The sequence below is a fragment of the Passer domesticus genome, chromosome 4 (genome assembly GCF_036417665.1).
Source record: "Passer domesticus isolate bPasDom1 chromosome 4, bPasDom1.hap1, whole genome shotgun sequence".
Lineage (NCBI taxonomy): Eukaryota > Metazoa > Chordata > Aves > Passeriformes > Passeridae > Passer > Passer domesticus.
In genome coordinates, this window is record NC_087477.1 from 26,539,715 (window position 1) to 26,554,829 (window position 15,115).

The 15,115-nt window shown below is 36.6% G+C and overlaps 1 protein-coding gene across 2 annotated transcripts in view; it reads right to left on the reverse strand.

Annotated features, from left to right (window-relative positions):
- ARHGAP10 (Rho GTPase activating protein 10) overlaps window positions 1–15,115 on the reverse strand; it is a 138,567-nt gene that overhangs the window by 43,614 nt on the left and 79,838 nt on the right. Inside the window, exons 14-18 of one of the 2 annotated variants that reach the window (XM_064416691.1) lie at window positions 14,557–14,631; window positions 9,534–9,621; window positions 8,269–8,327; window positions 5,641–5,746; window positions 4,859–5,018 (exon numbers count right to left, since the gene is read on the reverse strand). In XM_064416691.1, the coding sequence (XP_064272761.1) occupies window positions 4,859–5,018; window positions 5,641–5,746; window positions 8,269–8,327; window positions 9,534–9,621; window positions 14,557–14,631 (488 nt within the window). The remainder of the gene's footprint in view (window positions 1–4,858; window positions 5,019–5,640; window positions 5,747–8,268; window positions 8,328–9,533; window positions 9,622–14,556; window positions 14,632–15,115) is intronic. The other variant, XM_064416692.1, reaches the window with a different exon arrangement.

Here is a 15,115-nt window from a genome sequence, read left to right on the forward strand (position 1 = left end):
GAACAAAAGAGCTCCTCTGACTCCTACTGGAACTTCTTTGTTGTGTCTGTTGCCCTTTCTGCTTGAGACTCAGCCAATGATTAAGGCATGTAATTAGAATTAAGTTCAGGAACCGTTTCAATGACACTTCTGATTAGTTACATGCTTCAAGTTCAGCATGTGCTGAATAGCCTCCTGAATACCCTCACCTGTTTTTACCACAAACTCTGTGCAAACGGAGCTATTTTAATGGCATTTTTTCCCCTCCCTCCAAGTCCAACATTTGTTGACTTGAGAAACATTGCTCCACTACAGAGAACCACCAGAATTACACTGCACTGCTTCTTGGTCCCCCTTTGCAGCCCAGCAAAGCAACAGGAAAGTTGAAACAAACTCTCTTCAGTAACTCTCATGTGTCCCTTCAAAAGATCTGCTCTGCTGCCAAAAAAATAATCTTGAGTTTATGTGGTGGCGTGGCATTCCACCCTAAAGCATTTACCTGCAACAGAACTGCTGCATTTCCAAGGGGAGACTGTGCTGCTTCATGCTCTAAAACAAACTGACTTTACCCGCTTCCCTTTCTTCTGTCTCACAAATATTGCATGTATTATGCACTGTAATACGTTTTAAGACAAGATTTTTCAAGGATTACTACATGAAGTTGATGTTGGCTTAAGAGCTCAGTAGTATTAAATTCTTCTCTTCCTTTTCTAGTTTAAAAAAGAAATCATGAAAGTGCCCTAAGTAGAAAAAAAAAAGTATTTAATTAAAAAAATTCCCCTTAAAACTATTTTGAACATATCAAAGCTAAGCCAAATATATTTTGTCTAAAATATGTAAAATCTTTCCCTGTTATAGAAAGAATGATAGAGAAAAGGTATCTGACTTATATATATAGGAAATACTGAGTTTTTTAGCTTGAGTGTCTTTGAGATAATTTTGCCCATACGTTGTCTGAATTTGATAAAAAGGTATCTTTTACAAATCCTATTCTCTTTCCTAAGATTCTGGTCTTCCAGTCTCCAGAAGGAACTTCTAGGTGTAGCCCCATGGTTTTTTCCTTCTAATTTTCTTTCACTGTAATCTTCATCTTCTTTCTGTTTTTATAATCTTGCTATTTGTAGTCACTATTACTTCCTCCCCCATATGCTGGTTTAAATATTCCAGTCCCACTGAGATTTTTATTCCAACCTCCTCCCTCAACTTCTTTCATTTCTTAGATTTTTTTTTTATCCTGGTGCCTTTTTTTTCCTTCTTAAAATAATATTCAGGGAATCGAGAAACCAAAATGGTTCGCATTACCACTGAGGCATTTTGAAATGACAAACAAACAAGCCCTCTGAATAGTGACATCCACTCCAACAACATACATTATAAACACTATAACAAACAGCAAGATAACCATGTGCATGCTCTTCATGCTGCCATGGCATGGACCACCCTTCTTCCTTACCACAAGTCAGAGAAAAGACCAGAAGAACTAAAATGTCCAAGCTTTCCAATCTGTTAAGCCCATGGGAAGAAAAACTAATTGAAACCCTTGAAACTCATTTGGAGGAGGCAAAGAAGAGGAATCAAAACCTTTTTTTTGGGGGCCAAGTTGACTAAGACTTGTCATTAGAAGATTACCTAAAGGCCAAGATTGCTCCAGGCACTGTACAAGCACAGCTGCAGTCAGCTCCTGAGCTTGTTACCTCAAAGCAAAATAAACATAATTATGAGACACAAACATGATATTCTTGATGAAGCTTCTTCAGTGAAGGGAAAAATACAGGACACAAAATCTGGCAATCCTTTCCCTATCTGGCTGTCCTTCCCCTATAGCCATAGGACAGAAGCAAAGCAATACGTTTTATGGGTCTAATTATCCTCTGGATTGTCCTTGCTTCCACAGCAGGTGGTTCTGATGGTCCTGAGTAAAATAGCTTGGGTCTAATTTTTGTCTTTTTCTTTCAAAGCAGAGATCTGCTTGTGCAACTCACTTTCTAAATGGACACTGTGAAATCCTCTGCCTGACAGAGACCTGCCTAGAACTGACAAAAGCTAAACAATTCCCTCCCTGGTGCTCTTCTATCCCTTCCTACTCTTAATCATTGTGGAATTCTAATGCCATTTAAGCAACACATCAGGCTGTATGGTCTAGCTTCAGTGTTCCAATCTCAGCATTTTGCAAAACATCCCCTCTTCAACACACTGTAATTGGTTCACAGACATGAACTGGATGTACATACGCAGCCTGAAAACAAGGTGGAAGTGGCACTGACTGGTTTCTAGCCAGGAGGATGCACATATCAACAAAGCTTAAAAAAAAAACCAAAACAAAACAAAAAAAAGAAACTAAACAAAAAATAAACAACAAAACCAGCTTACTCACTAAGCATGATATTCTTATCTTAGGGCAAGTCATTGTGTTCAGGCTTCCACACATTCATTGCACAGAAATTCTCTAATTAGAACAAAAAATTATGATACTGGAATGACAGCACCAGGATTTCAAAGCTAGTAACCCAGTTACGTCTCCTTCTAAAACTGAACAGTGATTCTCATTCAATAAAGCTATCCACAAAACACATAATGGGCATTGATGGAATTTAAAAAATATTTGAGGAATACTAACAATTTTTTTACCATTCTGCTTACCAGGTTTCTGCATTTATACCATAAATGCCGATGGCTCCTGCTTCAGCAATTGGAAAGTTTGTTGGTGATTTCCTTTGCTAGAGGGGAAAAGAAATGCCTCTCTGCAGAGTACCAGAGCTGGAAATTACATATGCACCAAGTGTGAAGGGTCAGTGCACCTCCATCGACTCCATCACTCTCCTACAATTCCAAACTTTGCTCCTATCAGCAGAAGCTGCTAAAAATTAGCAGAGTTGGAGTAGTGGCTGAACAAAATATTTTAAAATATTTTGATCCACAGCTGGTGACATTTCCTAGGACTTCACCAGGGCTATAAATAAAAATATCTAATGCAAGACTCTCAGAAAGTCTGAAATGCATAGAAATTTAAACTAATAACATAAAATGAACATTAGACTGGCAATGACCTTGCTAGCTTTTCAAAATGGGTCCTTGGTCTGCCCCTAAATGAAGAAATGTCACTTGTAAAAGCAGCATACTCAGTTTGACTATAAAATTTTTGTAATGCCTCAACACACCTCTCCACTGCCTTTGTTATAAACACACAGAGGTCACACTTGGGGCTGCCTTCATTTTGGAAGCAGGTCTAGAATGGGAGAGGTTGCTGCAGGCAGACCACTGATGACAAGTTCACTGTTAGAATTGGCAGTGAAATGACAGAAATCCCTTAAAAAATTATACCCTTCTAGTTCTAAAGAAGGCATAAAACCAAAAAATTATGGAAAATGATGCAGTATTATACTGATGTACTTTCCATTCCTCGCTTCTCCACTTTTTCAGAGGAGCAAGAAAGGCCACTAATGTTTCAAATGTAAAACTGATGTCCACTTTTAAGAGACATGTGACTGAGCTGGCATAAGAATAGGATGGTGCTAATCTGTGGTTATTTGAATAAACACAACTCAACCTCCACATGTTATTAAAACATCCTGGCTCTGCTTGCTCTCTCTCGACTTCCTTTAATTTGTGTGGTCACCTCAATAGCTTTAAAATCATGAGCTCGACTGCAAGGTTTACTTTCATTTCTAAGATCCAAAATTAATACCATGGCTTACAGCTCTTGGAATATTTATTGCTTAGAACTTGAGCCACATGTGCAGCCCAGTATTTTTCCAACAGAACAATACCATATCTGCTCAGTGTGCGTGTGAAGACAGCATTACACCCTAAGTCAACTAAGCCAACAAAACCCACCATGTGGACACAGCTATGCCAACAGCAGCTTTGCCCAGCCTGTATCAATCAGGGAGGGAGCATAATTACATTGTCAGAAAAGCCTGAGACATATATTATTTAGAGTAGATAACACTTGACTTAAATAGCCAATTTCAACACTGCTAACCTTTAAAGGAAATAACAATTTCAATGCTCTGAATGCTTAAGAAAGGAGAGAGGAAAAAGCACATCTTGGGATTTTTCCAAAGCACCTTTTTTTTTTCTGACAGTAAGAATTAGGGAGATGCTGTCCATCTCTCAGTACAAAGTACCTTAAATATCCAGTTACAGAAGTCAAGTTAGACACACGGGACTCCCAAAGGAGTACCTATATAAGGAGACAGGTAAATTACCTTCTTACTATTTTTATTTTTAATTTCAGATCCCAGATTACATGCAGTGATATCCTGGACAGTATCTTGTACGTGTGAGGCACTCTAGTAACTGACAACTTTAGTAACAGCAGCAACAACAATTTCTATTTTCAGTACTACCTCAAATACAAAGGCTTAAAATAACACACGTTCAGCTGAAAACAAAGGAAGTGTTAATACCTGGCTTTCTCATAATACTTTTTACTGTACTCTAAATTTTGTGTGTAAAGTCTTCTTTTTTACACTGGGAACTCTGAGATAAAATGAAGACATAAAACAATGAATTCAGACCCTGGTCAAAGTACTTGATGGAAGAGCCAGAAACTGAACCCAGGCTTTCTCTTTTCTCGTTTTGCATCACTTTTGTTCAGAAAGAAAGCAAATGCAAAAATCATCATGCAAATTCACTGGTGTACTATGAACACAGAAGCACTACCACTGCCACAAAACATGCATTCCGAAATGTCAGTTCAGCTATGAACAGGAATGATTCTCAAGGATAAATAACCAAAAGCATACTGTGCATAGAGAATATTCTTTAGAATGAAACTATTAGTTTAATGGCATGCCTAATTCCATGCTTAACCCAGTTACGGCTAGCAGATTGTTTCAGACAATGCTCAGAAATGCGAAAATGCAGCAAAACTTACCTTCTCATGATTTTCTATCAGGATTTCAACGACAATATTCTGAAACTTCAGGTCCATGATGGCTGCTACAGTTTCCTCCTGTGGCCTCATTAAGGTTGGTCCAAATACTACCCCTAGGTTTGCCACAGTCATTAGATTCCTCTTGGCATGCTTTGAAACACTTTTTGAAAATAATTGGAGGAAAAAACAGGAAATGGGTTATGAAAAATTTCCATTACTGCTGGAAACTGCAGTCTACGAATGAAAACACTACATTTTCTTAATCTATGTTTTAGAAGTTTGTTTTGTGCAAAGTTTCTTCAAATAAAATCTTACTAAATTCTGGTAAACTGAAAAGCCATTCTTCCACTGGCAACTTAAAAACAAAACCAGTCTCTTACTGAACTTACATACATAAAACGCGCTTAGCCTTGGACCAGGGCAAGTGTGAAACCAACTTAAATTTGCTAACAGATCTCCACTATTTCCTCTGCCAGAATTTGCAAAAAGAAAGTATAATGTTCCCTTTCTCACTTCAATCAAACTCTCAGCTGCTGGCAGGACTGCTAAAGTAAATACTTCTATGGCTTCATTAATGTCTTAGATTTCTGCCTTTCCCGCCAAAATACGCACAGCGTGAGTCAAATGTCTTGTCTGCTTTTGCACGTTTGGTTCTTGGGGTTGTGGATGACAGCATCAAAATGGGCTTTAGCTCCAGCCACACTTCACTAAAGCCCTTTGTAGTTAAAGAAAGGTAAAGACAAGAATTCTGACAAGGTAGGAAAGCAGGTCATAGCACTCACTTTGCTAAATGTTTCACCAAAATTTCCAGCATCTCTTTGTTCTTTTCTGGGAGTTTGTGGACCAAGAAGTGAACAGCATTGACTCGAGATTCTGGACTCCCACTTTCTATGGGATACAGAAATAAATATCTCAAAAAAAGATTAAGATAAAATAAGATCCACAGAAACACCAACCTTCTCCCACTCCTGCATGGAAACATACTGCACACACTTCACTTCACCACTTACGTATCTCCAAACATAGCAACACTGAACATATGTGCTTGTTTTCACAAGTATATTGTTCTAGAATTATCAACTTATTTACTTATTTTGAGAACTTGTCTTTCAATCCACCTGCAAAAGGATCCCTTTGTTCACCTATTTTTAAAGCCTGACAGGTGCAGTTATTGTTTTGCAGCGCTGGACTCATGTGCCTAGAAATAGACTGCAAGGTGAGCAGCGATGTTACTGGGTGCCACAGAGAGGAACTGCACTGCTTTCCACTTTAGCATCATTAACTGATTGTCCTCGTGATTACAACTCAGTTTTGTTGGTACTGTGCACCTAATGATGCTGCATTTAGGCTACCTTGCATTGGAAACTGCATGCAGATCCAAATGCTTAGAAAACCTAATGAGCTCTGAAGACACAGAAGAATAAACATGCAAAAAACCTACAGAGAATACTACGGTAAAGGTTCTGAATAACAATGGCCTCTCTAGTACAGTACAGAAATACAGATAAGCAAAGAGCTTTTATTTTTATCTGTTGCATGTCAAATGAAATAATTTTGGTCCCTACAGGTTTCACTATACGCAGATGAAAACAAGAACCTGTAAAAGATGAAAATAAACCATCTTCCTACTTCAAGTTGCATTAAATCATAAAATTACATCTCTGTAGTGGCTATAATGAGAGCAAGGGAAGCATTTCTATTACCTACAATAATACTTACTAGAAAGAGCAGAATGAGAAAAATTTAGATTTTATTCTGAATGCAGGAAGTTTTGACATGAGGACTACTGATCAGGTCCTATTTTTCTCTAAGGCAACTTTGATTGCTAAGTGTATTTCCTATAAAATACCACAGTTTCTTCAGATTCTTCAATGCATATTGCTTCAGACTTTTTTTTTGTCATTGCATATTGCTGTAGATTTAGGGCTGTATTTCATTCTTTTGAAGTGAATACCCCTGCACGGATTGGAAGAAAAAAGGCTACCAAAAGGCAAAATGTTTAATTTCTAGTGAACTACTCAAAATTCTCACAGAAAAAATATGCCTTCTTTAAAACGAGACTATTTTGTGTATATGTGAGATCACAAATTCTAATTAAAGAATGGCTAAACAATTCTCTTACAAGATACAGTCAAAGCTCATATAATTTCAATCTACACTGATATGTTTAAAGGGAACAGAATTGAAGGAAAACCTTTTAATTTTGGCTCCTCCTCCAATAGTTTCAGGGAAAAGGATACTCCATGCTATTTCCAGTGTTGGTTTTTTATAGCCAACATAGGAAACAACACTGACTACCTATTTTTGAGCATACTGTAACTCAGATCTGCAATGTTGATTGAATTTCCCTCCCCAGAACCAACTCCTTTACTAAGCTGTTTACTACTTATGAACACTGTACTGTCTCAAACATGTAACTTAAACTGAATTCCTTCACTGAAAGACTATAATATAAAGAAAAATAAAGTGAGGAAACTGCTGGCAAAACTTCAGAAGAAGAGAAATTATTTTAACACTTTCCAATACAAACGTGAAGACTCACATAGGTAAGGATGTCAAATTTTGTTTAAGCACTTGCCTGCTAGCATGTGCTTTGGCAACTAATTTCCTGAGCTAATTCTCATTTTGAATTAAGGACCAGAAGAAAACACATTCTGCAGCCCTGGAAAGTCATTATAGCAATCTGAAGATGATAAAGCAATTGTCTGAAAGTTTATTTTAATTTTGCTTTCCACAGTTTGCCAGACATGCTACAGGCTGGAAAGAAAACCAGCTAAATATCTGTTTGATACTTTGCCAAAAATTTTCTTACACAGTTTCCCTCTATCCTCTTCCAAAAAAATTCCGTGTACACTAGATACCATACAACGGAGCTACAAATGCTGTTGTGTCTTCTCCAAGTCTGTATTTGAACTGCCACAGTGTAATCTGGCCTGCTCTTTCCTTTCTTCTAATACATGAGGAACATTCAAGCCAGCCTACACGCAGAGCTAGCAAGGCACTGAAAACAAGGGTCAGGCAGCTGTGCTTTAAGGACCCAAATGAGCTCAAATGAATGTACTTTCTTTTGCTAAGCTTCGTACTCTTTATAAATGGAAGGCAAAAAAAAAACCATCGCAGATTAAGTAGATTCTTATCTTTATGCAATTAAGATAATAAGAATAAATGTTTACACTGGCTATCCAAAAGTTTTTCCATAAAAGTAGAAACTGTGCTAGGCAGTCACATTATATGTGACACACACTGGAACTAAATACTGATTAAAACATATTCTTAAATCATTTATTATTTCTTGTTCCTGTATTTTTAGCGGGATGCAGCATTTTTCTGGAATTGCATTTGCAGAGTGCTCCTGAGGTCACAGCAGCACAACAACAAAAGATTTCTATTTGAACTAGTCTTGTATTTACTGGCAGGAACGATGAATTCTCCATGCAACTCGTATGTCATCAGTGGCTCTGGAAGGCTTCTGCAAAACAAGGATGATATAATAAATTTAACTGTATTTTCTTCTAGCTGCATTTACTCTAATCAGGAAGGCTTTTTAACATTCAGTAGCATAATCCTCATACTGGAAGCAACCATTGTTACAAAGGCCCTTGAATTCAATGGTTTCTAGAACAAAAGGAAAACTTGGTATTATCAGGAAAATAAGACTAAATGCATCCATTCACCTTCCATGAGCTGAAGTGATGCCTCCATCATAAGATATCTTTTCAGTTTCAACACCAAGACTGTACACAAATACTGTGCAATTCATTCTTTATTAGCATTTTTTAAATGCTAAGAATGCAAGTCAATGCCTTACTGGAAAGACACTAAGGTTCTAACAACAACCACCACCACCACCACCAGAGTTAAAACAATTTATTGTATTTATTTACTGATGCTCATGAAATATTGCATATCTGAGTAAACTCTCAAATGGGAAATACTGTAGGGGAGAAATACTTTACCGTGTACACTTATACTTTTTTTTTTAATACTTTTCTACACTATGTAAGAATTGCATCCTTACAATATTTCTGCAGCACTTGTTGATAGTGGTTGTAATAATATTTAATAAAAATAGCAGATTAAAAGTACAGTGTTTATGTTACACTACAAGAGATGCACAAAAGTGTGACATTTTATGTTCTTAGGCAATTTAGTAAAATAGCTTTATTAGGACTTGGCAAAGCCATTTGAATAGCAAACATATTTTAAATTCTTATTTAAAAATTTTTGACACTCAAAATATTATTACTGTTCCACACAGAACATCAGAGCAAAGGTCAGAAGGAAAAGAGGAAAATATTAAAAATTTTACAGCCTTCTCCCTTTTCATTCCACCACACAAACACAAAAAGGAAACAAATTTTAACAATCTTAGCTAACTTTCGGTAATGATACTCAGCAAGTTTAGTAACACTTTAGGTTTCTGAAACATCAATGAAATGCTTCTGTGTCTAACACCAAAATGTTTGGGGGCTTGTCTCATATGAACATGAGTATTAGTGTTGGTGAAGTATTTTGCTTCCCCCAAAACAAGTAACAAACATGATATTTGTACAAAATGAGCTCCTATTCCAAAACATAGCAAAACTAACTAGTGCAGCTTAACATACTGCATAGGAGAACTAAAATATGAATTTATAGTCTAAAAAAAACCCAAATGAACAAGAGACAGCCTTACCGCAGATACTGCTTCATAGCACTAGTAATTGTCTTCACTTCCCAATCTACAGAGTTTTCCAGGTCAACTTCATTGCAGGTTTTTGAATCTAGAAAATAACCAGAAAGAGAAAAGGGACATGAAAAAAGGGAATTCTAAATGAGTATGAGTTACATGAACAGCAACACATTGACTTTCAACACTAAGTGTTTGCTCACATGAGCACAGAAACAACGTCCTTTTTATTATTATTCACTGATATGAAGGAGACCAAATATCCAAATCTTTTTATAAATTCCATTTTCATATTTTGTTTTTAAAACTATTTACTGCTGATTTTTTTTACTTTAATGAAGGATTAAAAACCATCCTCATGTAAAAAGATCTCTATAGCAATTGAAATTTTCACACCTCTAATTAAACAGAGAGATGTTCACAAACACAGAAAGATGTACAAAAACAGTTTAGGGAAAAAAGACCCTCTAAGAAGAATTTATCTTTTACTCTTTTCTTGCGTATTTAAAGTGATAAATTCTTTCCACAGCTTTTCTTGTAAACTGTTGATGAGAACAGTTGAAGTGCAGCATGACCCTCTGCAATGCTTGAGAATGTTTAAGAGGTGCTCCCAAAGTAGGAAAAGGAGTCTTTGCTGAATGTTTGCCTTACTGGATCAGTTTTAGCCACTGGACAAGAAATACTTGTTTGCTTGACCATTTGTCAGGACCACAGAACTCCCACCTTCTCCAAGTTAGTTGGTAGAGCCTCGGAACAAGACCGACCAAACCAAAAGGTTTGTCTGATTGACCCATCAGGTTGAAGACTTTCTGACAGATCGAAAACAACATGAACACTGGAACATTTTGCAATCAAAAAAACCCTTTTGGCCTCAAAACAGGAAGTCATAGCTAGCTGACACAAGAAGAGAGCACATGTATATGGCCAGCCTAGCCCTATGTGTTTGCTGACTTTCCTGTTATTATTTACTGCTACATGTTTCCAGCAGTCACTGCAGTGGCTGATGCAGATTACGTGTGGACCCGTTCATAGAATTCAGAATTCATTTGTTACTTGGCTTGTCAGACAAACGACAGACACATTTAAAAAATCAAATTAGGATCCCTGATTAAAGGTGCAGTCCTTTTACCAGGACTAAATAATTTTGTTCTAAAAGCTGTGCCAAGCAATTATTTCTGTAACTGAATATTCTCCCTCATTATATCAATTATTTAAATCTCATTTTAAAATACAGGTCAGATAACATTTTCTAGCAAACTGTTACTAGCCAACCACCACCCAAAATACTCAGGATTTCTCAAATATAAGGTTCATTTTTTTTTTCTTTTTAGCATGCTAGCTGTTTCCATGTTCAAATTCTCTTTTTTGAGAAGAAAATTTGTCTCCAGAATTAATTAAATAAAAAACTGCCATCAGAAGCTATAAAATCTATGGGGGTTTTGTTACTAAATCACCATGTAATATCCAGTTTTTAAATAGATGCTTCATAATCATCAACCTCCTTTACATTCAAAGTATGCACTCTGTTCATTGAAATTTGTTGATGAATTTTGGGAGGAAAACAACGGGCGTCTGAATTCCTAAGCGAGCCTCTTAAAATAAAAAATAGAAAGTATTGTTGAAACATTTCATTATCTCTTGGAGAAAAAAAAAAAAAAACAAAAAGCAAAAAAAAAACAGCCCTGCTACAAACCCCTGGTTTGATTGTAGAAGCCATCCAGATTTGAAGACATTTTCTTCATTTTTTAGTGTGGCATTTGCTTTACTTTTCTCTGTGCCATACCACCCAATAGATTTCACTATTCCTGCTCCATTCTCCCCCTCTACTTCAAGCATCCTTTTCAGTAAGAACTGGAACTTCAACCAGATTTTAAGAAATATTACTCTGGCTTTTTTCATGCTTCTTGTTCATGTAACAGCTATAGTGCACTCAAGGGCAACTTTATGCCTGTAAAACTAACTGTGCATGTTTAAGGAACAGCTTTTGACAGATCAGCTCTAAATTTTATGCAAATCTTTCTGACAATAACGGAGCCAGAGTTTACAGAAACTGTCCAGTTCACTAAGTGGGTTAGGAGGAGACTCTCTGCTTCCATATGCAATATGCCCACTGTAGATGTGCACGTATACTGTCATCTATTGTACAGAAATTAGCAAGGAACTCCATGCCATTGTTTTGAAACCTGCAAGTTTTGGGAAGGCAGAAATACCTGAAAGCTTCCTGCTACATGTAATATCTGGTATTTTTCACACCAGAAAGCATCAGAAATCAAACCTGAACTCATCAGCAGAAACTGCAAGTGCTCAGCAGTCCCTTCCCACAGCCAATGGTCCATCTGAAAGCTGATCCATGCAGTGGCTTGTACAAAATCTATGGAACAGTGTGTAGGGAATCGGCCACATCAGATCTGTAATGCCGATCATCGATGAAACAGGAACTGGGCCCTGATGCACTTCCAGAACTGAGGCTCCTGACACCTCACACTGCAGTGCTTGTAACAAATTTCCATCATATTGGAAGTTCTACCTTTCTATCCCTGTTTACAATGAGGTATTTGATTAATTTAACATTTTCCCTTAAAAGGCAGGAAGTGTTTTCCTCACCAGATGCCTCCCTTTAAATTTAAACAAGATTATTGCTGCAAAATAGCACAATACCAGTTACAGGTAACTTCATGGATTAAGTCAATTGCAAAATTAACTTTTTTTTCCTAAGTAGAATAATATATTTGATTGCTAAGCCTTATTTTGCAGAGACTTAGCTCCACTAGATTTTTGCATTACAGCTGAAAATCTATGCATTCATAGTGCTAGAAAAGCATATGTTGGTATTCTCATACTCTCTTAACTCTCAGTCTACTTTCCAAAATTCTACAGAAAATAATCTGAAAAAGAGACAAAACTATATAAAAAAAAAAAATTACATCCCTGGTTACCATTTGGAAGACTCTTTTCACACAAGGCCTTTCCAACTGTGAACTTCATGGTCAGTGATAGGAAGCTTAAAATACTTTGAAATCTTATCAAACATTTTAAAATACAGAAAGTTAATATGAGTTTTTTTATGATTCCGAAAAATCTTTCATATAAAAGGGTATCTAAGAGTATGTCCAGAGACAAAGGATTAAAGATTAATCAGTCATTTTAAATTCTCTGTACCACTGTATATCAAAAAGGAACCCTCTTTGTTCTCCTCTGAGGACAGATAGATAAAGAGCAGAGATAGGATCACTTTCAACAAATCATCAGAATAGAGCACCTGCTTGCACCCTAACTTTTTCCTGTACAGTATTTTGCCTCATCTTGATACGACTGTATTCTTCCTTTGTCAATTAAATATATGAAACTTGGGAAAGACAAAAAATGATCCTGATTTTAAAAAATAACTAAAAGCAGATGCTGGAATCCCCAGTAAACTCTTCCAGCTGCTACTGAGTCACTGGCAACCTGAGTCTATTTAATTTGGATACCAATAATGGCAGCAAGGAAAATCTGCCTGCCAGACCTGCAAGCCCAAGCTAAGCCAGCAAGAACAAAACTAAAAAGCATCTTGTGATATCAAACACATTTAATCAAGGCTGTCTGAGTGACAGCACGTCATTCTTCCCATGGTCAATGGCTAAAGATGGTTATTGCTTACTGAGGCTAACCCCAACACACATAAACAACTATGAAAATCTGTTATAGATCAGTCATTTTTATTAATCCCAGTTTGTATTTCCAAAAAGAGCCTTTTTTCTGTAATACTTTAAAGGTTTACTAATGGAGTACTTCAGGGTGCTGTTAATATTGATTAAAGTAAGACATCATAAATTAATATTTAGCAAGGTCATTATGACAGATTGATATGACATGCAGGTCCTCAAGTCTCAAGATGTCTTATCATTTCTGAGGAGACAGGCTGTTTGAAAAAATAAAGGAAGGAAAAGAAAAAGTCTTACAGGTGGCACTGAACTGACAGCAGCATATAATATAAAAGCGCTTTGTCATTCACATAATGTCTGGGGTAATGAAATGAATTCACTTTCTGGCTTCCTTCAGTTTGCAGTGCCAAAGAACACTGTGTTATCAGCACAGATGGAGCATGCATGGTTCTGGAGAAGAGCCTGGTGCAAACTGCAAACAAGCTTCTTTGCATACCAATGAATCCCTGAGAATCAGACCTTTGCTGTCAAGTGACAGGTTTGGAAGCTCTATAAAAATGAACTAATCCCAGTGGTCTTGTCTGACTGCATGTACTGTCAGTGCTCAGGACAAGAAATGGGGGAACATGGCACATTTTGCAGTCATGGCTACTACTTTGGTGAGAGATGAGGGATCTCATCCAGGTGCCAATATTTCTCTCTTTTTCCCTCCCCCAGGGACAGCAGAGTAGCAAGACAACTCCAGTCACTGGAATCAAAGATGCATCAAAATTTCCAGAAAGAAAAGGGAGAAAAAATTTTCTGCAAATTATTTTAGCTAACTGGGTATAAAAGAGCGTAAGATGTTTAAGTTTACTAAACCAAATCCTTTCTCCATCTGTCTCCTGCCTCGACACACAGTTATTATTAATACATATATCATATCCCTCCTCTTAAACCAAATAGTTCTTTAACACTAGGCTTAAACTAACTGTCTTATTTTGCACAGTGATTAACTACAGACACATGGGCATGTACACTTGTACACTCCAGACATGGGAGAAGGAAGGTGGAAACTTCAAACAATGAAGCAACCAGCTTCAAACATCCCTGACTTTGGTATTTTGAATTTTCTGATCAGATCCTTCAACTTAGGCTGCTTTAATCCCACTTCTATCAACCTTGCACAAAGCACAATCTTTGCTCCTACGTATGTCTCATAGCAGTTCTTAATTTATTCATACCAACTAATCCAGGACTTTCTAAAGTAGGGAAGCTTACAATGATGTGGTGATTATTTGCATGGACTAGAGCAAACTACTGGAAGGTGCTTTTAAAACTAACTATTGACAGTAAAACAACATGAAATAAAATATTGAAAAGATATTTGTAAAATAGAGGCATACCCATCAACAAACTCAGAAGTCTCTGGACCTTTGAACTCACCCCCACAACTCTGTACAATCCTTGGTCATTTATACCTATTATGTAAAAAAAAAATAAAAAAAAAAAATCATGAGATCAACCACAGTCAAATTTAGCATTAAAATTTTTGCCCCAGGCAACAAATTATATTCAAAGACAGAGAGACTACATAGTATTAACAGTTCCAAGAACAACATTATAAATGAAGACTCCTTTTCTTACTCTGTTTTTAAGGTAAGTTCACGTTATATTTGATAAACATTTCATGTACCTCAATTCCACTTCTGAAACTGAGAGGAGAAGCAAACAGGGACAAAGCTTTACTTGAAAATAAATAAATAAAACACTGTCTAATTTCAAATATTTTCAATTGCATTTTGGGTACATTAACATCCACATTCAAATAATGCAGGAACTGAACAAACAAATGCTAAATTAAGATTTCTTCAATAACTTTAACATTTCTTTTTTCCCCTGCAAAATGCAGTGACTAAATCACTTTGCATGAAGAAAAACCTAAACCTATTTCTAGTCTTCAAA